The sequence below is a fragment of the Talaromyces amestolkiae genome, assembly GCF_001896365.1.
Source record: "Talaromyces amestolkiae strain CIB chromosome Unknown scaffold3.1, whole genome shotgun sequence".
NCBI classification, from domain to species: Eukaryota; Fungi; Ascomycota; class Eurotiomycetes; order Eurotiales; family Trichocomaceae; genus Talaromyces; species Talaromyces amestolkiae.
This window is the reverse complement of record NW_024468039.1, coordinates 1,587,370-1,614,193: the sequence shown is the minus strand read 5'-3', so window position 1 is coordinate 1,614,193 and position 26,824 is coordinate 1,587,370. Positions and strand designations below refer to the sequence as shown.

Here is a 26,824-nt window from a genome sequence, read left to right as displayed (position 1 = left end):
ACACAGACGACGAGAAAACAGCACTAAAACGATAGATATGCACAGATCGACAAGACGGGCCTTGGGGTACGAAATAGTTTCCGGTTGATAAGTTCTACCTGCTCGGTCGGGTATATGTAGCATTTCGGCATCGGCGTCCTCGACACATGTCGGCGTCTGTGCCTTGCTAATCGGTCCAATTTTTGCAAAGCTTCCCTGCAAATTGCGACACGACGAGCAAAAGCCGCAGTTGCAGTATGAATTCCGATTCGTAGCAGCCTATCGTAAGTCCCACAAGGTCTAGGCGACGCTCGCGCTATCGCACCACTAAAACGATCTGCAAAGCCAAGCCACGCTCTCGAATCCTCAATTTGGCTACGCCGACAATTGCAACGTTGCTAGCGGCTGAGGAAGATAATGGCCCGATGAACAGGGTTCTTTGTTGGCGGGCGATGAAACGTATTTCATGCACGTTGATAAGGGAGTTTTTCGACCCGGTCCTGAAGTTTTGACTCGATTCTGAAGACTTCATCTCTTTTCACTCGGGATACATTCGGTCTTTCACAACAGTCAGAATGGTTGGGTTTGAATAATGATTCAGCGAAGATAAAAAAAAGAAAGTTTTGTTTTGCGCCATTTTAAATATCGCAAAACAGCCAAAAATGGACGGCAAGAAAACTGCCAAATTTTCCTGGCTACCCACGACTCGACGGTCAAAACTCTTATGGATCATCGTCGGTTTTATTGTCATTCTCGCAGTCGCATTAGGCGTCGGATTAGGGGTCGGTCTCAAAGGGCACCACAATCCCAACCCAGCAGGAAGACGAAACCCGGCGGCATTTTGCTCGAACGCCGCCGGATCTTACAAAGTCGATAACATCACCGCTCCTTCGAAATTCAATGTTGGTAGCAATACAAATATCAACACAGTACCATCATGGCCTACGAACACAAATATAACGGCATGGAATCTGACGGTCGATGACTCGCAATCTGGCTACAAACAAATCGTCGCCGGGTTCGGCGCTACGGTCACAGATGCGACCGTCTCTTCACTCAGCTCTCAATCCAACGAAACACAAAAAGCAATTCTGCAGCAATTAGTGACTGGCGACGGCGCGAATTTTACGCTAATCCGGCATACGATTGGATCAAGTGATTTGTCAACTGAGGCATATACATATGACGACAACAATGGAACGACGGATACCGATTTATCGAATTTCGCTCTAGGAAATCAAGGAACAGCGATGGCGCAGTTGTTGGCGCAAATGAAACAAATGAATGGCAACATCACTATCCTCGGGTCGCCGTGGAGTCCGCCGGGATGGATGAAAATCAATGGACAACTCATAGGTAATACAACTGATAATAACCTCGACGATGGATACGGTACCAGCAAAGGTCTGGGGAGCACCGGCCACAGTCGTGCGTTTGCGCAGTACTTTGTCAAGTATATTCAGGCATATGCCGATCTTGGTGTGAACGTCGATGCAATCACCATCCAGAATGAGCCGTTGAATAGCCAGGCAGGGTATCCGACCATGTATGTTGAGGCTGATGAGTCCGGAAAGCTGATCAATGGGTATGTTGGGCCGGCACTACAAAAGGCGAATTTAAGTACGACCGTGTGGGCTCTGGATGACAATACAGGTATTCCGTTCCCTTCATGAGCGACTATTTTATACTAACAAGATCAGACGACGCCGACTATGCCTCTACTGTCATTGGGTATGCAGCACAATACGTCGACGCAGTAGCCTGGCACTGCTACGCATCGACTCTGAACTGGACCGTCTTGACAGAATTCCACAACCAGTACCCTAACATCAGCCAATACATGACCGAATGCTGGACACCTACCAATCTCAGCTGGACGCACGTTGTGAATTTCACCATGGGTCCGCTCCAGAACTGGGCAAATGGCGTGACGGCGTGGACGTTAGGGACAAACGACGATGCCGGCCCTCATCTCGAGTCGGGCGGTTGTTCGTCGTGCGATGGAATAGTGAGCGTGAATAGTACCGTCAGCGCAGATAGCAGCAGCAGCAACACCACAGACTACACGTTCAACCTGTCGTACTATATCATGTCACAATTCAGCAAATTCATCCCGCCCGGCGCACGCATCCTTCAGACCGACGGGAGCGCAGTTGACGACAACGGCGACGGTATTCAGGCAATCGCAAGTCTGAATCCGGATGGATCGAGGACGGTGGTAATTGAAAACACTTTTGCGAATGATGTTAATGTTACGGTGTATTTGGAGAGTGGTGTGGGTTGGGTTGGGAATGTGCCGAACTCGAGTGTGACGACGTGGGTTTTGCCTTGAAAGATATTGCTAGAGGTATGATAGAATAGACTTGCATATACACACGCGACGAATCATTTTCTGCATCTTTAACGGATTTGAATTGGACGAGTGACGAGCGTGAGAACTTAGTTACCTGGAACTGTGACAAGCCATGTTACTAGACCACCCAGCTCAAGAACCTAATATCGAGACGAATTAGAATTCCTGAAACGTGTATGCGACGGGCTAATTAAGGTTAGTCAAAGCACTGCCAATGTTCAGCTTACCGTATATCGTATGCATTAAGATGGTGAAGAATTAAGCTGCCTTACCATTTAGACGACGCAGCCAATCAGCGGGGCGCATTATGGAGATGCCTGGGGAACATGTTGGTTTAAGCCCTTCTTTTAGGCCTATTGTGGAGGCTGGATTGAGTTTACCTTTGTCCAAAGATCTAAGCTAATCTTCCTTTTAAAAGTATTAGACTTCGGATGGCAGTAGTCTTTATCTAAAAATAGTCGCATATATGGAATTGTTCGTGATGGATGCATTATTTAAAGGCCTCTCCCAGGTCGATTGATGAAATAATTCAATACCCAGCATCAACATCAACGTGCAACTACTATTATCATTCTGCTCTGCATTGAATTTCTAAGGCATTGCGATTATTATCATCAGAAAAATGCATCTCGTCGGTTTCTTGATACCGTTGCTGGCATCCCTCCAAGCCGTCCACGCCATACCACTCGAAACAGCAACTTCAACTGCCATAACCCCCATCAGAACTCCTACGCCAACTGCAATCCCTACAAACCCTCTAGCTCGACGCGACTCATCTACCTCAACTACATCCACCCGCACAGAATTCTCCCTCAGCCTCTCCCTAGACTTACCTACCGATACATGCACTCCCACCATCGCACCCGACAAAAATGGCTACGTCCCTCCAACAGAATGTAATGCCATGTACAACTACTACCCATCCTTTAGCGCCGCACTCGCTTTCACTGTGATCTTCGGAATGCTTCTGCTAGCTCACTCCGTGCAAATGTTTATGTACAAGACCGGCTTCGTTTGGGTTATCATCATGGGTGTTGCGTGGGAGTTTGTTGGTTATTTGACGCGCACATTCAGCACCAGGAACCAGCAGAGTGAGGGACTGGCGACTATTACGCAGATTCTGATTTTGCTCGCGCCTTTGTGTAAGTCCTCTCCCTATTCACTCGGCCACTCATAGCAAGCGCTAACATATGCCAACAGGGGTCAACGCATTCGATTACATGGTCCTCGCACGAATGATATACTTCTTTGTCCCCGAAAAACGCATCTGGCCCTTCAAACCCTCCCATCTAGCAATCATCTTTGTCTGTCTCGATTTCGGCTCGTTCATCGTCCAGGCTGCCGGTGGTACAATGGCGACTCCCGGAGCGAGTGCGTCAACAATAAAGACCGGTCTGGATATTTATATGGGCGGTATCGGTGTTCAGCAGTTTTTCATCTGCTGCTTTTTGGTGTTGACGGTGCAATTTCATCGTCAGATGCTTCGGCTGGAGAGACTCGGTGCGCTGCAGGGCGATAAGACGAGGTGGAGGGGTTTGTTGTATAGTTTGTATTTCAGTTTGATTGCTATCACTGTGCGGATTGTTTATCGGTTGATTGAGTACACTTCCGGTGTTGGACTCAACAATCCCATCACGACGCACGAATGGTTCATGTATGTTTTTGATGCGTTCCCCATGTTGTTGGCTGCTGGTGTTTGGTGTGTCATGCACCCAGGCCGCATTTTGACGGGGCCAGATGCAAAGTTGCCTTCTAGTGGTCTGGGACGGATTTTGTGCTGCGGTTATTGCTGCTGCCGATGCTGTGGAGGCGGTCGTAAGAAGAAGGTTGCGACGGTGGACAGTGAGCGTTCGTCGCAGGAGGAGCTGAGGCCGGTCGAGCGGGACTCTTATGCGAGCTCATCACCGATGTGGAGGGACGATAGGACTGGTTCGTASGAGCCGTATCGATCTCAGATGGTGTGATGTTCTTTTCTTTGTTTTTGCATTTTTCTGTGTCTTTCGGCCTGTTGAAATGCGGGTATGCATAATGCGACGGAGTATTGAGTATTGAGCATCTAGAACTTTCAAATAGAATTGATTTACAAAACATGATAATAGCATGAAAAAGACCCCAAATCTCCTTGCTTACTGTAGTCTTTCCAAGAGCACCATACTGCACTCTACTCTAGCTCATATCTCAAATTGTACCTGAAAACCCTCCAACATACAACCAATAACCACCATCTATCAAAACTCAATCGTATTAGTAAGTCAGCTTTAGTCAGGAACACGAACAGCCCTCCATATGTGGCTTGAGAATTGCCAAATCATCCAACAGCGATTGGGTTGCGATGTTGCGAGTCACTTGCGAGACCCCACTTTTTTCCTCCTAGCCCTAATTCACCAAATGGGAAATTTGTCAACATCTCTATAAAGCATCATAATTAAATTACTCCATCGTCACTTGGAATCTTTGTTTCCCTAGTTTCGAAAGCTTTTGGAACGTCACAATGTCGACGTCTACGTCGTCGTTTGCCGGCGAGACAAAGAATGGCGGCACACGACAGCGTCGACAGGTTGATACCTCCAACAAAATAGAGACGAATGAAAAGTCAGCTGCTAGAAAAAACAAACGCAAGCACCGTCCGACCTGGAAACGGCTCGCCAGATTCTCTCTCAAACACCGCTGGACCATCCCCCTCGTCCCCCTCGTCGCATTCATACTCGCATACCTCCTCAATCCAACAGAATCCAACATCGTCCACCGCTTCCTCTTCCTCTCCTACAAATTCCAGCAACCAGGGACTAAAAACCCGCAATATGGCAAAGGACTATGGGACATTGCCTTCGTCCTCTTCTACACCATTTTCCTTTCATTTACCCGCGAGCTCATAATGCAAGAATTCCTCCGCCCATTATCCGTCCACTACGGCATCAAATCCAAGGCCAAACAACTCCGGTACATGGAACAAATGTATACAGTCATCTATTTTGGAATCATGGGCCCGCTAGGACTATACGTTATGCGTCACAGCGTGCCGGAAGTATGGTACTTCAACACACCGGGGATGTACGCCTCCTTTCCGCACAGATCGCACGACGCAATGTTTAAGTTTTATTATTTGTTTGAAGCGGCATATTGGGCTCAGCAGGCTCTCGTTATGATTCTGGGGCTGGAGAAGCCGAGGAAGGATTACAAGGAGCTGGTGGTGCATCATGTTGTGACGCTGGCGTTGATTGGGTTGAGTTATCGGTTTCATTTTACGTATATGGGCATCGCGGTTTATGTTACGCATGATATTAGTGATTTTTTTCTTGCTGTGAGTCTACTAAGCCCCCCGGTTCTAGAAAGAGAATGGAGTTGGCTAATTGAAGTGGATGAATTTCAGGTTGGCAAATCCCTTCAATACACAGATAGTGACTTCGTCCCACCGGCTTTTGCTGTTTGCGTCTCGGCATGGATCTATCTACGACACTACCTCAATCTCCGCATTCTCGGTTCTCTTCTTCCCGGCGGCGCGTTTCAGACTGTCGGGCCATACGAACTCAATTGGGAGACGCAGCAGTACAAGTGTTGGATTTCGCAGATTATCACGTTTGGCCTGTTGGCGTGTTTGCAGGCGCTCAACTTGTTTTGGTTGTATTGTTTGGGGAGGAGTGTGTATCGATTTTTGGTTTATAGGGTTGCGAAGGATGATAGGTCGGATGATGAGGAGGAGAATGTTACGCCGGGAAATTGAGGGGTAGGATATTGATATTATTTAATGTTTAATGATGATGGATGTATAATACTGTGACTAGAATAATTACAATGTATAACATTACTTACGGCAATACGAGACTTCAGAATAGCGATTGCGATACGGTACAAGAAGACATACTGCTATATTCATCAATCTATCACGTGGTCATACTATCTATAATGCGTCACTGTCTCTTCCGCATATCTGGGGACATTCTATGAACAAGATCAAAGGTTGTACCTACGGTTATAATTACTTGTCCTTTCCGTTGCTCCTGAAACGATCCTCTCCCTCAACAATGCCCAACGGCAGACTTCGGAACAGACCAAAGAAGATGAATGGCGCCCACTTCCACCGGAACGGGTTGATGATGCTCACAAAGCAGTACCAATAAATCAGTTCTGCATAGGTGAAAAAGTCAAAGGCTCCTGTAGGTGCAAATTTCTTGACGACTCGTGTAAAGTCGATCCAGAGTTTCATCAGTCCCTCGCGAGGGCGCGATAGAGGGTCGACGAGGAACATCAATAGAAACCGAGTGTAGATACCAATGTGGTAGTTGCCCACAGTGCCGATGGCATTTAGGTAAGTGCTGTTGGTAGCGCAGATGGTCGGATCTTGAGGAGGAAATACTTGCAAGTACCAGTTAGGCGGCTCGTATTTCTTTTCGAAGACGTAATCCGGAAGGAAAGAAAGGGATGGTCGTTTGTATCCTGTGGCCATGATAATGACGTCTCCGTTCACGATTGATTCATGGCCTGGGCCGCCCTTGGGTACTCCTTGGGCGCGATGATTGAATAGAATGCCTTCTTCTTTGCATGCAATGATGTCTCCTCGGAGCCATCGAGCCTTGCCTGCGCGGATCTGTTCGAAAAGTTCTGAATTGACCATGGGTGTATCAGTGTATAGTCCCTTCTTAGCAGGCGAGATATCTTGCAGATCGCGATAGAAGAATTTTCGCAGGAACCACTCCGGGATCCAGGAGAACGCAGTTTCTCCTCCGAATATGTTCAATGATAGCAAAACATCGACAAAGACATTTCGTGGAATGATCCATTTATCTGATCGAGACAAGACATCAATTTCAGCAGCGTCGTTGCGAACCGCAAACTCCAACGCCTCCACTGCACTTGCTCCACCGCCAATGATGAGTACTTTCTTCCCCTTGACGTCTTTCCCGTCTAATTCCGAAGAGTGGAAAGTTGGACCGCCGAATTGTTCATGGTCTGGGAGATGGGGCATTTGAGGATCTCCACATGAGCCGACTGCTGCAATAATACCGTCGAATGTGCCATGTTCTGCTTCATTGTCGTTGATGATCCATTGTCCGGACGAGTTCTTTTTCACGGAAGTGATGGGAGTGTCAAAGACTGTCTTTTTGTCCAGTCCATAGCGCTTCCACACAGTGGCAATTTGCTCTTTGATCTTTTCTTGGGTGGGGTAAGCTGTATCCCATTTTACAGATGGATGGAAACGAAACATGATTGAATGGATTTGTAAGGCAGATGTCGAATTTACTCGCTATAGATCGTTAGCTCCAGTGTAGGTAAGAAACTAACTCGAGATCTTACACTCCAAATACCACCCAGACCCTTCTCTTTAGATCTTGCCTCAAAAATTTTCACGTCAAATCCATGGCCAACACAGTGTGCTGCAGAGGATACTCCAGTAAGACCAGCTCCGATAACGGCAACTCTGGGTCTATGGAGCTTTTCTGATGGTGGAGGAGGCGCCGGGGCAAAAACCAAATTCAAGACCTGTTGAATTACGAGGTAGATGAAGCTCAATGGCTTTGTGATGGCGAAGGTGAGGATGGATTTTGCATGATTGATGGTCTCCTCCATTGTGACGCAGCTACAGAGAGCAATTGACACAAAAGAGCAATGAAACGAAACAATACGAATTTGGTCCGGCTGAAAAAAAAGCAAGACTATCAGGCTAAGTCTGCCACCACAATTGATGAAAATGAGATAAATTTCCGAAGTGACGATGAAGCTATTTATTGGAGCTGCAAATCGATGACGTAGCCGCATGTGATTGCGGGTATGCTACAAATGTCAGGCATTTAAGCCACGCTATTCTTCTTCCACTATGGAAAAAAAAAATAAAGACAAAACAGMCCCGCCATATGCCTTGTTTGCGTCGACAGGGATCTAGATTATTCTTGGGCCTTTCATGGTGACATGTGCTTGTTGCATTTGCATGTGACGGATTTGCCAGTAGAGTGAGACATGCCCTGTTCTAGATTTGAGCTAATATCGTAATACTAGTATGCTGCTATCAAACTGATACCAGAAATCGAACGCGATATGTGGCTCAGGATAAAATCGACAGATACGAGAAATTGTTGCTATAGTAGACCACTCTTGTTTGACAATACATAGGACAGTCTCGAGATTAAAGGGGATCGAATCACAGACCTTCCCGCATGGGGTCTTTCACGTGGCCGGGCGGTAAAAGTGGCCGCCATGGGTTTGCACCTGCCCGAAAAACAACCAGCGTGAACCACATTAAACATCAACACACGCCGTGGCTCGATGCCCCTTTGCACCTTTGACTTCAAATCAATGGATTAGATCGTCGAAATTGTTGGTAATACGCGATTGACCACAATGTGCCGATACTTGTCTGCTGCCTCGAATCTCCTCCGACTGCCTTCCCATTAGAAAACACCGTCGCGCAATAGTCCACGCACACGACTCCCACCATGGCAACACCGATGCTCGACCAGTTTCTCGCTGGTGTAGCAGACCTGGTTTCCAAGAGACAAGGCGAAAATCTCCAAGACTATCTCCAAGTCGTACCGGAACAGATGCGAGATGGTTACCGACACATGGCTGTGGAATTACAAAACACTTATCCCAAAGGTGCTGGCGACGATGCTTTGTTGAAACGATGCGAAGCATTGGTCCCAAAAAGTGCGGATGGAACTACATGGCCTGCCTTTCCTCTCTTCATTCGATCTTATCTCGCCTACTTGAGGGATGGTAATGTCTCAAATTTGTTGGAGGCCTATAAAGCTCTGAGCGGACTTTTGAAGTAAGTACAACGACCTGAAATGGAATTGAATATACTGACATGAACCGAGTCAATGTCTGCAGGCTCTTGGAGATACCCAAATGGGCGCCATCGTCCTTCGCACCGTCGTCTACTTGTCCCAAATTGTCGCCGGTCTCGCTATGACACTTGAGAGAAACCCACAATTACTGGCACAACTACGACTCGATCGACCACAAGACGCCTTTGAACGCACAAGTCTGGTAGAAGATGCTGCCAACGTCGTCCGAGAAGGTTTCATCAAATGTTTGTCTGACCGCGGTGGTGCAGCGGGCCCAAAGGGGAAACCAGAGGGCAAGCGTGCAGGAATATACTTGATGGCAAACCATTGTCTAAAACTACTTCATAAAGTAAAACCTTCTTTCCTCTCACTCTGTGGAACTTTATGCTAAAAGAGTACAGTGTGGAAAACTTAGAAGCGCCGACACAATCTTCAAAAGTATCTCTGCACAATCACCTCCCCTCGAATATTATCCCGCAGCGCACCGAGTCACTTATCTTTACTACCTTGGCCGTTACCTATTCGCAAACAACAACTTTTACCTCGCTCAAAACGCGCTGCAGGAAGCTTACAACCAGTGTCATATTCAATGTCTGAAGCAAAAAAGACTCATTCTCACCTACCTAATATCATCCAACATCATCATGGGACGCTTTCCCTCACTTCAGCTCTTACAGAAACCTGAAGCGCAAGGTCTGTACGATGTCTTCTATCCAGTGTGCCTTATTATTAGATCTGGCGATTATTTGGCATTTAGGAAACACTTTGATGTTGGCAGCTCGACAGGGCAGTGGTTTCTTCAAAAAGGACTGCTTTATCAGATGCGGAACCGCTGTGAAGTGCTCGTATGGCGATCCTTGATTCGTAAAGTGTTCATCCTTGGTGGCTTTCATGGAGATCCCTCCGCCGCGCGAGGTCCTCCACCAATCTTGCATTTGAGCAAAGTCGAGACAGCAGTACGGTTATTGCAAAGACGCCATGGAATGAGCGCCTCTTCAGATGTCTCTGAAACGAAATCCTCAGAGATTAACTTCATTACGATCCGCTTGCCCGACGACAGCGACTATGACGGCATCGCCGGCTTTGTGTTGAACACATCTGATCCCGAAGTCGATGACTATTTGTTCAGTCAAGAGTACTACGATGAGAACGGGGAAATGATCAAGAATTCCGGTGGTCAGCCTGTTCCAGGACCCGAGTATGGACAATATACCGAGTCTCTGGACGATCTATACCCAGAGATCTACGGAAGGTATACTGAGACTGACAATACACCAAAACTCTTGCAGGAAATTGAATCAATTGTCGCTTCCTTGATCAAACAGAATCTGCTTGGTGGTTACCTGACGCACAATCCGGCACGCTTTGTCATCCCCGGAGCAAAACATGTAGGCGCTATGGCGAAAGGATTTCCTAACATCTGGCAAACGATCAGCAGCCAACAGCACAATTACGGCGAGAATGTGCCAGCTTGGATCATTGCAAAACAACCGCTCCCTACTCAGGCAGCATTCCCTGCGATTGGCGCCCCTGGTGGTGGGCGTGTGATCAATTTGAAGGGTGCGAAAGCAGTTGGTTCGTGATGATGGGCGACTAGCTTGATGTATGACCGGAATATCAGTATGCTCCTATGCAATACATGTAATTTCGGTTTAGCACAGGCGCGCCAAGACCTTTAATCGAACAAAAGATGTCCTAGTCACTGTTGTCCACCGGATTGGGGACTAGGAGGAGTATGACGGCGAGCTTGAGAAGAGTCTAATACGTATGTTGTGGTCTGTAGTACTTCACATGCTGCATTGACCGTTTCGAGATACCGCGACAAAGTGCCGGGTTCTGTCCATGACTGGACTACCGCAAATCATATTCAACGTCCATCCTCTTTATTCCAAGAATGTTGATGAGCCACCATGTCCCAGAACCTGTGCGTTCCAAGCAGTAAATCATGTCAATAAGGGTTCACAGTCGGGGCACGATGTCCATTGGCTGTTCAAGACATGGCTATGGCTCGAGAAATAGCTTCAGGGTCAGCGCGATTCGCGCAAACGACATCAATCGATGTATACGGAAGAATGGGCTAAACGACAACCTACGGCGACTCTGAGGGTTGTTCATCTTCGTCAACGACTCTACAACTCCGTGTTAGCGAATTTGTGTCAATAATACCTAGGTTCATATCTGTAAAACCATCAATATTAACGATATTACCGTACCTGGCATAATTTAAATGATCTCTGCCTTGGGCAGGTACGCATGTGAGATCAGATCACTCCGCATGAATGCCCTACTCGTAAGCGACGACGGAGATCTGGCCTAGATTCTTTTAAAACTGACTGGATCATCTGGCAAGTAAGATGGTAGCTGTGTCGTGTCTTGTCATTGGATTCGGCACGCCGCGGTATTTCTTCCCCACCGAATCCTTGATCCATTCGTTCACTTATGAGTCCGACTTTTCTTGCAACACAACTCTTTGCCACCTTCTTTCGTGGATTATACATTCATTTCGTGGCTATTGCTACTAATTACATCACTTAGTCAATTCTCGAGACATTTCTCCCAGACATCCACCTGCGAACGCTTCGTCCCCTTCCCCGCGCGCAGTGGCTTTTCTCCGCACGGTGCCTACGCGCCCCGCGCCGAAGCTCAAGAAGCTAAGCAACAATGAATTCAGCACCGGAAAATAATGAAGGGCTTACAATCACGTATTCTTCCGGTCGCGACGGAGCTCCAGATTTGCGTCTGATCCATTATAACGATGTGTACCATGTCGAGTGAGTTTACGCTGTCCGTCTGGAAAGTTCTCCATCCATCCTAGCAAGGAGACCGTGATTTAGCAGGAGTGGAATTTTCAATGAGAACAGCTGTTTACTTTTGAGAATGCATGAACTGATATGATACTCGTTATAGACCAGGCTCATCCGATCCCATCGGCGGCGTTGAACGTTTCCAGACCGTCATGAAAGACTACCGTACTGCGCCTCAATACAAAGGTCTTTCGGACCTGATCACCCTGTTTTCCGGCGATGTTTTTAACCCGAGTTTGGAGAGTACGGTCACAAAGGGACAACATATGATACCGTTTCTTAATAAGATTGGGACGGATGTTGCTTGCATAGGGGTATGCCGCATTGTTTATAGTTAGCGGTTTGACCTCGCTGACCTGCGGCAAGAATCATGATCTAGATTTTGGTGTCGCCCAGTTTCGACATTTACGAAGCCAGTGCAAGTTCCCTTGGTTACTGGCTAATGTGCTCGATCCGGCCCTTGGAGATGACGTGCCACTAGCCAACTGCGAGAAAACAGTAATGTTAACTTCGTCTAATGGTATAAAGATCGGTATTATTGGCTTGGGTGAGCGAGAGTGGTGAGTTTGTATCTTTGCTTTAGTATATAGTCGCTAAAAGTTCAATAGGCTAGGCACAATAAACTCCCTACCACCGGACTTGATATACAAGTCTGCTTCCCAGACTGCCATCGAGCTAGTTCCTGAGCTGCGCAAACAAGGCGCCGAGATCGTGATTGCGCTGACCCATCAGCGTGAACCGAATGATATTAAGCTGGCAGAGAAAGTCCCCGCAGGATTGATTGATATTATCCTTGGTGGCCATGACCACTTCTACGCACACTCTTTGATAAACAATACCCACATTCTGCGATCTGGCACAGATTTCAGGCAACTGAGTTACATAGAAGCGTTTCGCAAACCGGACTCAAAGGGTTGGGACTTCAATATTACTCGTCGTGACATTGTCCGGTCTATCCCTGTTGATCCCGATTGCCAGGTTCTAGTCGACAAGCTTACTTCGACCCTCAAGGCCAAGTTGGAGAAACCTGTTGGATATACTGCATCTCCTCTAGATGGACGATTTACGACTGTAAGGACTCGAGAGTCAAATCTTGGCAATTTCATATGCGATCTCATGCGCTTTTATTATGATGCAGATTGTGCTATAATGGCGGGCGGKACTATCCGTGGTGATCAAGTGTATCCACCTGGCCTTTTGAGATTGAAGGATGTCTTGAACTGCTTTCCCTTTGAGGACCCTGTCGTGGTTATCAAAGTGACTGGCCGAGATTTGGTTGAAGCATTGGAGAATGGTGTCAGTCAACTCCCTGCTCTGGAAGGTCGCTTTCCGCAGGTATCGAACATCACATTTGAATATTCTGCATCGTCACCACCAGGGAGTCGTGTCAACTGGGTCAAAGTTGGGAAAAAACCAGTGGATTATAAGAAAAAATATACCCTTGCCACACGAGGATATATGGCGCGAGGAAAAGATGGCTATACATCGTTATTAGTACAATCAGAAGGCGGCGAGGTTGAAGAAGTCGTCAGCGAAGAGAACGGAATGCTGATCTCTGCTATCTTGCGACAATACTTTTTGAGCTTAAAGGTGATGGGTAAATGGAGACGTATGAGCGTGTCTCTGCACAAGCACTGGGATAGTGTTCATTCACGGTTACATGCACAAATTGGAGGAAGTTGGATCAAAACACCTTCTCCGGCTGTTGAAAGGAGGGAGCCGAATATGCTTAATAACGACCCTTTCAACTCGGCTACAACTGCCACACATCCGAAAACCACCACGACAACAACAACAATGTTTGAACGTCGTATTCATCATACACATAAAAAGAATAAACCACGCCCCCATCTCAGGCGATACGGTCGCTACTACGAGCCGCGTCGCCACCATACTCATGCCGGCACGAGTATAAGCAGAACCTCAACGCCTCTATCGATATACTCGTCGGATGATTCATCGATCAGCCGGCAATCAGTAGACTCACACCTAGACTCGGACTCGGACTCTGAGCCCGAAATACTCGTATCCACGCACGAAGAGACAAACTATATCACTACAACAGCAACGTCACCCGCCGAAGAAGAGCAACGAATACGACTAGCGAGAAAGGTCCTGAAGAAATGGATGCGTCTCGCAGGCGTGCAGGGTAAAACGGGGGTTGTCGATGAAGCAGGCGATGAGTTCACGCCGCCTTGGACATTGGGCATTGCGCCGAGATGTGAAGGAAGAATCTTGGTGAGGACAAGGGTTGTGGAAGATGGGGGTGCGGGGCTTGGAGAGGGAAAGAGGACAGAAAATATCAACGGTGGAAGCGTACCTATACATTAGATTTGTCAAGAGAATATAACCAATATGACATATTGGCTCSTCTCSAATTGGGKTTTAAGCCATTGACACGTATTGGAATTCCCTAGCATGGGTAGCGTCTGCTAATGACGAAACTCTTAGTGCTAGTCCGTCGCCAGAATAATATCAATTGATGGTGCAAATGCTTATACCAAGGCACCCAAGTAGGCAAGGTGAACAAGCCCAATCTTGTATTCGCATTTACCAAAACCACCCCACCTAGGTACAAAAAAGGGACTGCTACTGTAGATGTAGCAACTAGTCACCAATACATTTGCAGTTTTATATTCTACGTCTATAATCATCAAAAAAGAAAACTGACACTTTGCCTCAAAAGTTTTAGCCGGCGCAAACATAGGCACAGCATCTTCTTTCAAACTGTTCGTTATCGGCGTCTTGTTGCTACCATCAGCATCCATGAGCATGGTAATAGTATACGACTGTATCGCGTCGTCGTCCACAGGGGCTTCCTGCTGGAATCTGTACATGGCTGTACTGTATGCGATGCGGCCATCATGGGCCAAGTTGGTATGCGCATCACTGGCCACGGATTCAGTGACCTGCGTAAGATCTGTGCCATCCGGGTCTGTAGTGAAGATTTCGTAATTATCGCCAATGTTGGCCAGTTTGGCGAATAGAATCTTAGTACCGGGGAAATGTGGGCATATTGTGCCATTCAGTTGTTAGCTGAGTTACTCAATTGACGGTGGCTACGTCGACGATAGCGAATCCTGTAGTTCCCACAATAGTGCCATTTTCAGCTGTGCCAGACCATTTGCGAAAGACGACTGTTGAGCAATCGTAACTGAACAACAGGAAATCGTAGTTGGTTATGTTGTTGCCTGCGAGAAGCGTCAATGCTATAGATAAATCCGGGAAGGCTGGCACGACCGACAAAGTATGAGTGGTAGCCAGTATACAGCCAATGAAACTATTTCTGTCGGTCAGTCCGTGACAGTTTCTATGTGTCATCTTAGTACATGCGATATCGAGCCGTATACTTTCTCTGCCGGAGTGTACAAAGACCTTGCCGACAACTATGGGTCTACCGTTGGACAGATCCAAATGTTAAGCCCGACTTACAACTACATTTATATCGCCAATGAGGGCCGTTCTTATCCGTCTATCGGTATGACCAAGAGCTGCCTCTTGTTGTCGTCTAACTATAATATACTGAGCTGGTCATATGATATGCTCAACACTGGAAAAACGGGATCCAAGTCTGGTTTGGCTTCATGGGTCACTCTAGAAACAGTATAATAGAAATGAAACTTGAACTTTCATATCCAAAATGTTTCTATGAGGTATTCTATAGCATGTATGATGTTCTAAAGAGTAAAAGATCCCAAACAGAGCTTTGAGACTTAGGGCTATCCCAAATAAGCAGGCAGGATGATTGCTCTAAAGAGGCTAGCGCAGTGTCTAGACAAAGGGGTCTAGCGCGTCGGCCAAATTCAACGTTGATCATCGCTTATCAAACATCGACATCAAAAATATATCGCATTAAGGCCATCAAATTAATTGAAGCAGCAGCCTTGTGTATTCGAAAAGTATTAGTCACTCCAAGATCCATGGATAGCCTCGTTGACTAGTCTGGTGTGTTATGTCTGCCTCAACTACCGCATCAAAACCAAGACATAACCTCCGCCTGAAATCACGGTCGGGTTGCATAACTTGCAAGTTAGTAAATGCGATCTTCTCTGTTATCTGTCTATCTAACTCCTATCTAGAATTCGCCGCGTCAAATGCGGAGAGGAAAAACCGAGATGCCACCGCTGTACAAGCACTGGTCGAGCATGTAGTTATAAGGATGTCCCGTCAGTGTTGATTACGGAACAGAGGACTGCCTTGGAACTGTGTTCAACAGTCCAACCGGATATTTCGACTTATCCAGTTCAACAGCACGAACGCCGTGCTTTTGAATATTATTTCCATCGCGCGGGTCCAGCATTATCCGGTGTATTAGACCTTGATTTCTGGTGTGGGATCGTTCTACAAACATGTCGATCGGAGCCCGCTATCTGGGACGCCATTGTCTCAATGAGCGCATTCTACGAATCACCACCAAAACCAAAACCCCAATTTATGCTAGGAAATTCAGGTCTAATAAACGATGAAACACGCACTGGGCGACACAACGAAGCTCTACGGTGGTATTCGCGGTCTTTGACTAATCTACAACGCAAAATCAATCAAGGTACTGCAGATATTGTTGTGGTACTCGTTAGTTGTGCTATTTTCAGCATCATTGAGGTTTTGCAGGGCAATTTGTGGGCTGCTGTGATGATGCAAAAGCATGCTACGGATCTGATCATCAATACTCTGACAAGGGCAGAAGATACAAAGTCAACCAGATATGCCGCAGTGAATAAAATGGTCGTGCCGTTTTTTATGCGAATGGATGCATTTGGTCTGATACTTAATGATGATCTAGTAGTATCGAAAAATACGACACGAATTTCCAGTGTTCTGAAACTTGAGACCGGGTTTACCACTTTATCAGGAGCTGGGACGGCTCTATATGCTCTCGTCGCTGAGTGGAAAGTTTTCAATCAAGATGCTTTTCGGCACTTTCGGGGTGTCGTAGATGCCCAAACCGCCGAAAAGGCATACCTTACTGCAAGACAAGCAGAGCTTGAGAACCGCCTTTTGTGTTGGCATAGACAATTACTCTCGTTGGAAGCCATGAACCAATTCCAAAATCCGCAGTCGAGGGGGGATTCCTTGACTAGAAAAACAGGTGGCGCAATTGCGCTCTTGTTGATGGTTTATACAAGCACGCTGATTCATACTCAAACCGCCCTCTCGGACAACGAAACAGACTACGACCGCTACCAAGCGGATTTCGCACAGATCATAGATTATGCTCCTATTGCATTAACAGCAACCGCAGTCGACGATGATGGGGATCTACAACCACATTTTGCATTTGAGTTAGGCATTGGATCGCCACTCTTCAACACTGTGCTGAAATGTCGATCACCCTCGTTACGAAGACAGGCGCTGCGGTATCTGGCTCAGACGCCTCCTATTCAGAGTATATATACGGGTATACACGCGGCAGACCTATTAGCTGCTCTTGTCGCGATTGAAGAGGACAAATCACTCTATGAGGCTACTATAACCGAGAGTCATATTAACGGAAAGGTTATTCTAGACACAATACTGGCTACGCCGGGAAGGATTCCCACGCTTACGGAGAGAGTACGAGACTATATGCTTCTGCCACCGGAATCAACTGCAGAGACCCAGATGTATTTTTGGGTACGATATACTCGGAATGAGGCTAATGGGAGAGATCGGAAATGGCAACTTGTAGAGGAAGAATCTCGAATTCTATCTAGACTTCAATCTCGGTACAAATAACTAGTATTCGAATGCAATCTATGAACACAACCCGCCAAAGCAAGATATCTAGGATAATTGAAGTCAAACTTGATGTAACTCATCAAAAATCAAAAAGTGGGGGGTATAGAGAATGGAGACATGATTTTATAATCATGAGTCAATGACCCCGAAGGATAGTCAATTCCACTGACATCACCCGGGTATGGAACACCGTTTTGACAGATTAGAGTCGCCGTGTATACCTTTATCTGTTTCTTCTCTCTTCTCTCCTTTGGCGATTTTGTCTTTCTTGAGTATTATGTGATAGGGCGAACTTTTGATCATCGGCGGCCTTGAGTATCCACTCAACTCGCGAGTCAAGAGCAGACCCTCTAATCCCGCGCCAGACTTGTGGTACATAAATATGTAGTAAACATTCTTCGCACATGTGGTGCAGTTCGACGGGACTCTCATCGAAGACTCTGTTGTATACTTCTTCGAGCTTACGAGCCACTTCATCAATCCCGCCCCCAGGCAAGAGATATAATTGATCGTAACCATATCTCTGCGTCACATCCTTGAAGATAGGGTTATTTTGCACGTCTTCCCAGTTCAATCCGGAACCCAGTGCCTCCTTCAAACGCCAGATCCTTTCGTCGTTCTTGAGAAAAGTAGCGAGATCCGCGTATTTAGGATTTACTTCAGCGTAGGGATCAGAATCAGTATCGGGTAAATTGCAAATAAGAACCCGCGTAGATTCTTTGCGGTCCAGGTATGCCTCAAAAGAGATACTCCCAACGCCAATATTTAGAGAAAAGGATGCCATATAAGCATTGAATAGGTCAGCCTCATCGTTGACATAATCATATCCCAGATACTGCCAAATGTTGAGATACCTGAACCCTTTTGGTTGCGGTTTCACTCTCCATACAATCATGCCAAAGGCCAAATAAGGCAACCGCTTTGTCTTCAATAATGTATCATTGACAGCACCGTCACAATCGGGGCATGAATGACAATCTTTAGCTTGTTCAAACCACTGAGTTTGAACTGGTGAGAAATCGGCTTGGGTTCCGCGATTCACCCTAGTCATCCACTTGCCTTTGTGATGAGTCCGGACAACAGCAATATCCTGTGCTCCAGGTATTCTTTCTATGACTTCAACGCCGAACTTATGGTTCTTACACCATTGGAAAATCGTTTTGGCGTCTATGTGGAGTTTATACCGTAATGTGTAGTGAATTTCAAGTAATTCTTCAATTTCTTTGTGACTGTCACACTTCGAGAAATAATATCGGTCCCAGACTCTGCGATCGTATGGTATCATCCTAAGTTCTATAGCCTCATCGAACATGTCGGCGTATTGATTGAGATCAAGGTCAGGGACATTTATCCTCCGTACGACCGGATCAACGGGACGAGGCATTGTTCAAGTCTAAGACACTTCCAGGTTCAACACAGAGACGAATATGTTCGAAGAGAAAATCAAAGGTGCTTTAGCCTGAGATAAAAGAGCCAGCAGGAAAGAATGATAGATTGTTTGCTGTCAACACCTACTTCTATACGGGTGATTATTTGCTTCTTTATAAGCTTGTGCCAGGCCAATGAAGTAATGTGACTGTCTAGTTATGACTTTATCGTGAGTCAAACAACTGTCATAGCTCAAAAAATGAGATGAACTAAGATACAAAAACGTTAGAAAGTCAATATCAGGCTTGTACTTGTCATATGTCAAAGTTCTGCTCAAAATTAAGTCGAGCTGAATGATTATTGTCAGACATGGACCACATCTACAGGTTCGTCTGCCACAACGGTATACCTATGGAGGAAGAGACTTGGATTCTATCTAGCCATGAATGCAAGAAACAGAATAAATTACACATGAAACGAATATATGAATGCAGCACATGGGATTAAGATATGGATAAAGAACGTCAGAAAAAAGTACAGGGGATTATTAGGAAGGAAATATAGAAAGAAAAGAAATGATGCTATACAGATACGATTCTCAAACAACGGATACCAGAATGACATGACGAGGATCAGAGAAAACGCTATCCTGACATTAGGTTTGCTATATAGTCATCGGCCTAGGGGTTCCCCTCGTGTCTCGTAAGTCCGCTTTGGCTTTGCAGTTCCTTGTTGAAGAAATCGGCAGTTTGTAATAATTCCAGGGCTTTCGGATGAAGGACGAACGAATTATCACTACATACTTTTGATACATGTTTCGCTAAATCATGTTCCTTGCAAGCTCGATGTAGTGCCATTTGGTTGTGATCGATCGCTATAATGTATGCCTTGCGGAGATTGCTCTCCACTGCATTGACATCAACGAATGTGTTTTCATATTGACGGAGAATGGTGTATCCATAATCTTGTGCAGCGTCTTCGAATAAATAAAATCCCAATACCTTTTCCCAATGTATTTTATTCTTCAGGACGTACTTCAAGCACAAGACACTGTCTTTCTTTTGGGGAGGTAAGTTTTGAAAAAAGCGGGTGATTTTTGAAAGGAGAAATCGGTTGCGCGGTATATCAGGATTGATTTGCTCAACAATGCTCTTTGTAGCTGTAATACCGTCATTGAACTCCTCAAAGCTCATACGGCCGACACCACGTTGTTGAGAAAAAGCTGCGTTGTACGCTTGCAGGAGGTCTTCTACTTTCAGGCGCTTAGTTGAAGCGACAATATCCCATCCAAGGACAGCATAAGCATCGAGATTTTCGTGACCCAGATCTATTGCCCAATCTCTCTCTGGTTTTATTTCCCAGATCATGATGCCCATAAGGAAGTAAGTCCATCGCTTCGGGGTCAATTCCGTGATTTGACATTCAGTGGATGCAAGGCAATATCTAGACTGTTCAAGCCATTTCCTCTGTACATTTGAATTTGTACATATCGTGGTATAGGTGTAATCGTTTGTTGGAATACTGAGTTCGTCACGATGTGGTATGAGGAAATTATGTTGTGGTGGTGATTGTATTCTTTGTATAGCCTCATAATAAAATATGCCTCGTTTGCACCAGGTGCCGATCTCTTTAGCTTCAACATGATAGTCATTTAGTAAACTCCAAAAGACATTGACCAGATACCCAATATAATTGGTTTCAATTCTATCAAAAAGGTAGCGACTCCAGACCATGACATCGTATGGGACCATTTTGGCTTGTATAGCTTCCTCGAATAGGAAGGCACAAACCTCATCACCGAGAGGTGGAAGGCTCTGTGCATTTTCATTACCAGCCATGATTGAAATTCTAAACACCAAAAGACCGGGAATAAGATATGGGAAGAGAGGATGATTCTGAATTCCAGAGAAGAAGAAAAGTATGAGCCGTTTGTATGTTGTTCATTTTGGAGTCGAAACAGAGAATCATGGCTCTCCTTTTAAGCCTCCTCCAAGCTGAGGATTCAGTGTGACTCTTAATAATTGTGACTCTGCTCTTGAGTCAAATATACTGTCATAATTAATGGGACGTGGTGGAAAAATATGGTGTATCAGACGATGAATCATGTCGCTGTCATTCGGACGAACTTGTTGATATCAGATGGAGTGTCAACATATAGGGGCACTTGCCTCTTTCAACCTGCTGAATGAAAATTATAAAAAAATCAAATAACTGAACGACTAAGGTGACTGTGTAAGAATGACTCTTTGACCTGGGCCTGTACCCTTCTCTGTATATCGTGTACGAGTTCATTATTCAGGCAACCGGTACTCATGGGTCCATTGAAGGCATCTTAACACGCCATTTAGGCATAAGTTGTAATGATAGACTCAACATTATTCTGCATGCTAGGCTTAGTCCAAGCTTACACTCTTATGGGTTACTTGAAAGTTGTGGAAATCATCATGCAAGCTTGAATATAACCTTGAAGCCGTTGTAGCACTTTGATGCGTCTTAAAGATCACATCCTCTACCTATAGATATATCTACCTCTCTTGCGACATCATTTTTGATCCCCAATCGCCTGGACAACAGATTTTCACTCCTCCTATTATCAACTTTCTCCACGACTAGGTTGACAATAATTGACCTTAGGATACAGCGACGTCAAGTGCATACATCGAACATCAAGCCATCACTCTCGAACCTGGACAAGAATAAACCGTACTATTATTCATTAAAATCGGACCTTGGGATGTGACTTGAGCGATGGACCACAAACTACAACCTCCTCCCCGTTGCCGACTAGGGATACTTGGTCATTGGGTCAAATATCACGGGAAGCAGAAGCTACGAACAACATTTTACTGATGTAACCCTACGAGAACCTACAGAGAGTCTTCGAATATGTCAAGAAAAATCTTAGATATGCGTATATAGAGAGCCGTGAAAGCAGGATATTGGTTACAGGTGTGTATAGGGGTAATTGGAAACAGGGCCACAAGTTTAGCAGACGTCTCAAGGGCATTACGGACAACGACATCTTCAGCCTAACGACTGAATTAGCAGCGACTGATACTACAATACATATTTCTCGGCATTGTTACGGGAATCTGTCTTGCAGTATGCTGGTTGAGATCATCGCTCAATCTTCGCCAACCGATGACGCAGACATTGGCTGCACTTCATATCTTGCACTTTAAGGGGCTCAATACTCTGTTACTTACATCGCCGGATGAACTTCGTTATCAGCAGCCTGAAAGATCGTCGTTGTGATATGAAATATTGATAGTATAAATGAACAAACACGCTAAGTCTGAGCATAACTAGTCAATCAGATCGAAAATATCCATTTTCGGAACGCGCTTCAAAGTTGGGGGACCCTAGGTCCTGTGCCGTCACCAGCCTTAGACCCTTGAGCGGAAGTTGAAAAGCGCCTGAGTAGAAAAGGGAAATAATTTTTTGTGGAATGACTCCTTTGGAATCATAAAAATATGCATAAATGTTAAATTCGTTTCAACGTAACATCTGGGGTATTGAAAGAAAAAGCAAGAGTGGCAAGTTGGACCTGTCCGAGAAGGATCACTGTTCTTGTCGGGAGGTATGCTATTCATGATTACATAAAAGAGATGAGACTTTCAGATGAGAAGAATAGTGTTCTTACAGATAAGTCGACAATAGAGTCATAAATCTTAAAATGAGAAAGCAGGTCAGCTGATTTCATCGCCCGTGCTGTTCAGTTACGGTCCATCGTCTCTTCAAGGCTGGTTCGCGTGCCTGCGAGATGGCGACACTGCCCCATAAACCCAGCTGTGATTTTGGCTGCTCTGCAATACGTTCTTCGTCGTTTTTCTTTTGCTCCTGAAAGCTGGGTAGCATTGACCTCGCATCAGCCACTGGCTGCATGTTCGAGTCTTGCGTTTCGGCGCTGCGCTGCTCGAACTGATACCCTGGAATTTCGTCTATACTATTTTCCTTCTCTTTGGACGCCCATAGGCCGGAAATGCTGCGGGATGTGTAATGATGGTGTGCGGAGTTGGTAGTCGCGGATCGTTGAAGGCCATATGAACGGGCTGCCTTGTTGTCTTGGTTGTCCAAGGTGTTAACTGAGAACCTAAGTGGGCTGGATCCGGTGCGATGTCGGTAGACGGATATCGATCTCGGTCTCTCAAGAGTCGGGCTGGGTAGTTGTGGAAGAGATAGCGGATTTGACGTTACGCGAAGATGCTCGGTTGATGCAATTAGTGAGAGGTCGTAGAGATGATAGAGAGGAAGAGTGGATGGTGAGGGATGATTTTCAGTGTGGTCATTGTTCAAGAGATCATCCGATCGATAGTCCCAGGTTCTGGCTTTGAAAATGTCTTTGCGGACTGCCATTGTCAAGGATGCCATGGCCACATCAATCAGCACCGGCTGATTCGTCAACGCGCCAATAAGAGCATTACAGCCAGCTCCATGTGTAACAAGAACAAGCACTGTATCAGTCTCCTCATCGTCGTCGTGATTATGGCTGTGATGATGGTGGTGGTGATGGTGGTGGTGATGACGATGAGATTTGTGTGGCTTTTCATGACTATACCAGTCTACCATTTTTATAAGCCCGTTTCTGAATCTTTTATGCATTGCACTCCACTCTTCATCATATTCTCCACCATCCCCCCAATTTTGTGGATCCTTCATGCTATCCCATTGGTAGTCCACGTCAACACAAGCATCTCTTGCATGCGAAACATAACCTGTCGGAATCGGATCTGATGTTGAGATGGCATAGGAAGGGATCGGGGGTATATATCCGGCCGAGAGGTCCTCCTGAGAATGTGATGGTGATCGTGAAAGAACGTCTCGGATAGTGATTGCTTTGACTGGACGACTAAAGCGAAGGCCATCCTCTGTCCCGAGTTGCCCTTCCGAAGGTAGAGAATCGGCAAGCGAAGACATTCTGAAACTCGTGTTCTCAGCGGGCGTGTCTGATGAAGTCGTTTGATTACTCTTCCAGCCACCAGGAAAGTTCCCGGAGAAAGAGTTGCTCCCATAATTATTCGCGCGTTGAGGAATCTCCACTCGTCGCAATAGCTCTGCCTTTGCACCTGCAACCATCATAACCGATCCCGGAGGTGGTGTTATTTGATCGAAATAGTCCGGTGATAGCCATTCTCCTAAAAACGCGTCGATACGAAGGCGTGTACGTGGCGCAACCTTGGTGGATTTTCCATGGTTGAGCTTATCCTTCTTATTAAGTTTGTTCCATGGATCTGAAGACGTCGGTGTTGATGATCGCAGCGGTGTACCCATAGGCGATATCTCTTCGGATGCGAGAGGTGATAAAACCGGGGTTTGGTCGTTCGAATGCTCGTTCTTGGCTCGATAGAATTGGCTCATGCCAGCGCTAATCGCAACGGACGTCTGAACGCATCGTAAAAACGGCGATGAATGAATGATGACTTTGTGTTTTCGTACTTTTCTGGGTGGTTTGAGGTGCATTTCTGCGGGTGAGGTGGGCTCACTCGTGGAATTGCTTGCGACAGATGCCGAGCTGTTCGTTGTAGGTATTGTCTCGTCGTGGACTGAGTCTTCTCTCGCTTTCAATAGACTAGCTATACGCGCACCTAGTGCACGTCCTTGGATCCAGCCGCCGTATGTCAAGGGAGGGTCATACGGTGTGGGGGAAGTGAGATGCCATTCCTTGTCAACCGCATCGATCCGCGCGCCGTGCCTGTGCATGTCGATATTAGTGATGGCTCCTGAGCATCATCGCATAATGGTTACCTGGCAATGATGACAACCGCCGGCGGTTTGCCTATTTTTCCGTCCTGTGGCATCTCCATCTTGCAGTCGCAGAGCTGTCGAGGTGGCCTCTTCGTCGTGTATAAAAAACGTGGGGTAGCTCAGCTCGGTCGCATTCAGTGACGTATTAGCTGGACGTGTCAGTCATCTCGGCGTCGTCGATGCAGCGGCTTCAGCAACCTTTTAAGGGTTGCTCTGTGATTCATTTGCAAGGAGGTTGAAGAAAGAGTATGACTTGATGGTCTGTCTCTTCTTTCCTTGTGTCTGTCTGAAAATTTAAGAGACGGAAGCATGAATGACCTCTGAGGCCCCACGGCAGGTAGCTGAGGTAAGCTGTTTTAGGCCTTAGGCCGAATGTAACCTCGCCCGGACTCCGCGTGGCCTCACCACTGCCGCTGTATGGCACAACATGCCATATGTGCAACGCTACTGAGGCAACCATCTGCCAGTACTCAGCTTGGATGCGCTTTTATTCACCGGCCATATCGATTAGCAGATACAGTACTACGTGCAGAGTTCCCGCATTCTAATGACTATGCATTTAATGACTATGTTAACCCTCTATATACTTCCTTCTTTCACTTCTAGGTCGCTACATGTTTATGCGTCAGTGCCAAATGATTCCTGGTCCCATCTTCTACAGAGACGGGAAAGGGACATAGAGAGATTTACGACAAGCCGTGTCCTACCTAGGTAGCCCTAATCCAGTCCTAACTGTTTGCTAATCTTCGGGGGAAAAAATGACACATGGTATAGAGATTCACTACATAAGCATCCCAGCTGTCTTACTATTATGGCAACAATTTATTCGAAGACCCGTTCTACCGATGTGCCTCGATCTGCTTTTCACACCAATCCCACAGTTCCTTGCCCTTGTTTCAGATTACAGCCTTCTTTGGGAGCGCGTGGGTTTATTAGCTAGGAGCTAGACCAAATAACTTAAATTAAAATCTTGTGAGAAGATACAGCAGCTACTCTTAATTTAGAAAGGAGAAGCTAAGTAAAGAGAAGAAGTCGAATAATATTAATGCCTATGTGTGCTTTGATTCTCTACTTAGTCTATAAGCTGATTGGTATAGCACCTATACTAGTATTATTCTATAGAATGTCAAGGCGAAACTCCTGCCTAGAGAAGGTCTGGGCAGCGCTATAAATAATATTTGAATTATTCAGGTCAAGATAAAGGAACTTGATATAAGCAGCACTGGCTGAGTCGGTTGAAGATATATACTTTATAGCTCTTACACTTTATAGCTCTTTTAACGCGGGCATGAGAAAAATTCGCTATGTAAATTACTATATCGGTTAGATAAAGCATCTCAATAAGCTTAAGTCTAACGCCCTACTTTCCGCTTAAAATAAAGAATACCCAGCTGTTCAGGTTTAGAGAGTCGAGGTCTTTCTCTATGAACATCGGTGTAGGCGGCCAGTACTGCGTCATCGTTGATCTGAGCGCCATCTTAATTGATCGAATTGGATCAAATGAGAATTGTTCGAGGTGAGAAGTTCAGTGTTGCAGTTGAGGGAGGTGTACATGCAGTAAATGAAGGAGAGCTCATTCAAACCAACGTGAATTCGGCATAGACCCCAAAGCTGATAGGGTGTACCACGTAGCATGCACTTCAGCTGTGGTGGCCTTATTATGGCCACTTGAATTTGAATTTGAATTTGTTTAAATCCCTGCGTATATCTTGAGTGTGCTGTTTCCTTTCTTATTTTCCCTAAATGATATGTGTTGAATCGAGTATGGTTGTACTCTTCGTAATGTTGTTTTACGTTGTCAATACACACACTACTTGTATGTGCTATGCGTGGGTACATAGACATATGTAGCCCTAAGCCACCTCGCACATGCAGGCTGACGTGCGAAATTTTTATTGCCTGACACGGTTCTGTGTTTTCCTCCCCCAGTAATATTGTAGGTCTGAAACTTGGTGGAAGGTTACTTTGTCCTGGGCGTGACGGAGATTACAACTATGTAACCACATACTTCATCATCTGACGCTTAATATCAATTTGATTTAGTCATTCTGCTTAGCAAATAAAAATTCACTAATTTA

General features: G+C 45.9%; 6 protein-coding genes across 6 annotated transcripts; 4 read left to right on the top strand and 2 right to left on the bottom strand.

Moving 5' to 3' along the window:
- Nucleotides 1-641: 641 nt before the first annotated feature.
- On the top strand, nt 642-4,296 carry BHQ10_002572 (uncharacterized protein; the record flags this gene model as incomplete). Its single annotated transcript, XM_040874733.1, has 4 exons — nt 642-1,632; nt 1,680-2,295; nt 3,056-3,474; nt 3,533-4,296. The coding sequence occupies 4 exons, from the start codon at nt 642-644 to the stop codon at nt 4,294-4,296; spliced, it is 2,790 nt and encodes a 929-aa protein (XP_040731077.1).
- A 527-nt stretch (nt 4,297-4,823) lies between these two features.
- On the top strand, nt 4,824-6,053 carry BHQ10_002571 (uncharacterized protein; the record flags this gene model as incomplete). Its single annotated transcript, XM_040874732.1, has 1 exon — nt 4,824-6,053. The coding sequence occupies one exon, from the start codon at nt 4,824-4,826 to the stop codon at nt 6,051-6,053; it is 1,230 nt and encodes a 409-aa protein (XP_040731076.1).
- Nucleotides 6,054-6,308: 255 nt separating this feature from the next.
- On the bottom strand, nt 6,309-7,897 carry BHQ10_002570 (uncharacterized protein; the record flags this gene model as incomplete). Its single annotated transcript, XM_040874731.1, has 2 exons — nt 6,309-7,574; nt 7,625-7,897. The coding sequence occupies 2 exons, from the start codon at nt 7,895-7,897 to the stop codon at nt 6,309-6,311; spliced, it is 1,539 nt and encodes a 512-aa protein (XP_040731075.1).
- Nucleotides 7,898-8,760: 863 nt separating this feature from the next.
- On the top strand, nt 8,761-14,246 carry BHQ10_002569 (uncharacterized protein; the record flags this gene model as incomplete). The annotated part of the gene is made up of 7 exons (XM_040874729.1): nt 8,761-9,092; nt 9,142-9,460; nt 9,513-10,686; nt 11,783-11,882; nt 12,019-12,229; nt 12,282-12,475; nt 12,524-14,246. 7 exons carry the CDS (start codon nt 8,761-8,763, stop codon nt 14,244-14,246), a joined length of 4,053 nt encoding a protein of 1,350 aa, XP_040731074.1.
- Nucleotides 14,247-16,349: 2,103 nt separating this feature from the next.
- BHQ10_002568 (uncharacterized protein) lies at nt 16,350-17,630 on the top strand (the record flags this gene model as incomplete). The annotated part of the gene is made up of 1 exon (XM_040874728.1): nt 16,350-17,630. One exon carries the CDS (start codon nt 16,350-16,352, stop codon nt 17,628-17,630), a length of 1,281 nt encoding a protein of 426 aa, XP_040731073.1.
- A 5,070-nt stretch (nt 17,631-22,700) lies between these two features.
- On the bottom strand, nt 22,701-24,805 carry BHQ10_002567 (uncharacterized protein; the record flags this gene model as incomplete). Its single annotated transcript, XM_040874727.1, has 3 exons — nt 22,701-24,383; nt 24,438-24,693; nt 24,747-24,805. The coding sequence occupies 3 exons, from the start codon at nt 24,803-24,805 to the stop codon at nt 22,701-22,703; spliced, it is 1,998 nt and encodes a 665-aa protein (XP_040731072.1).
- Nucleotides 24,806-26,824: the final 2,019 nt, after the last annotated feature.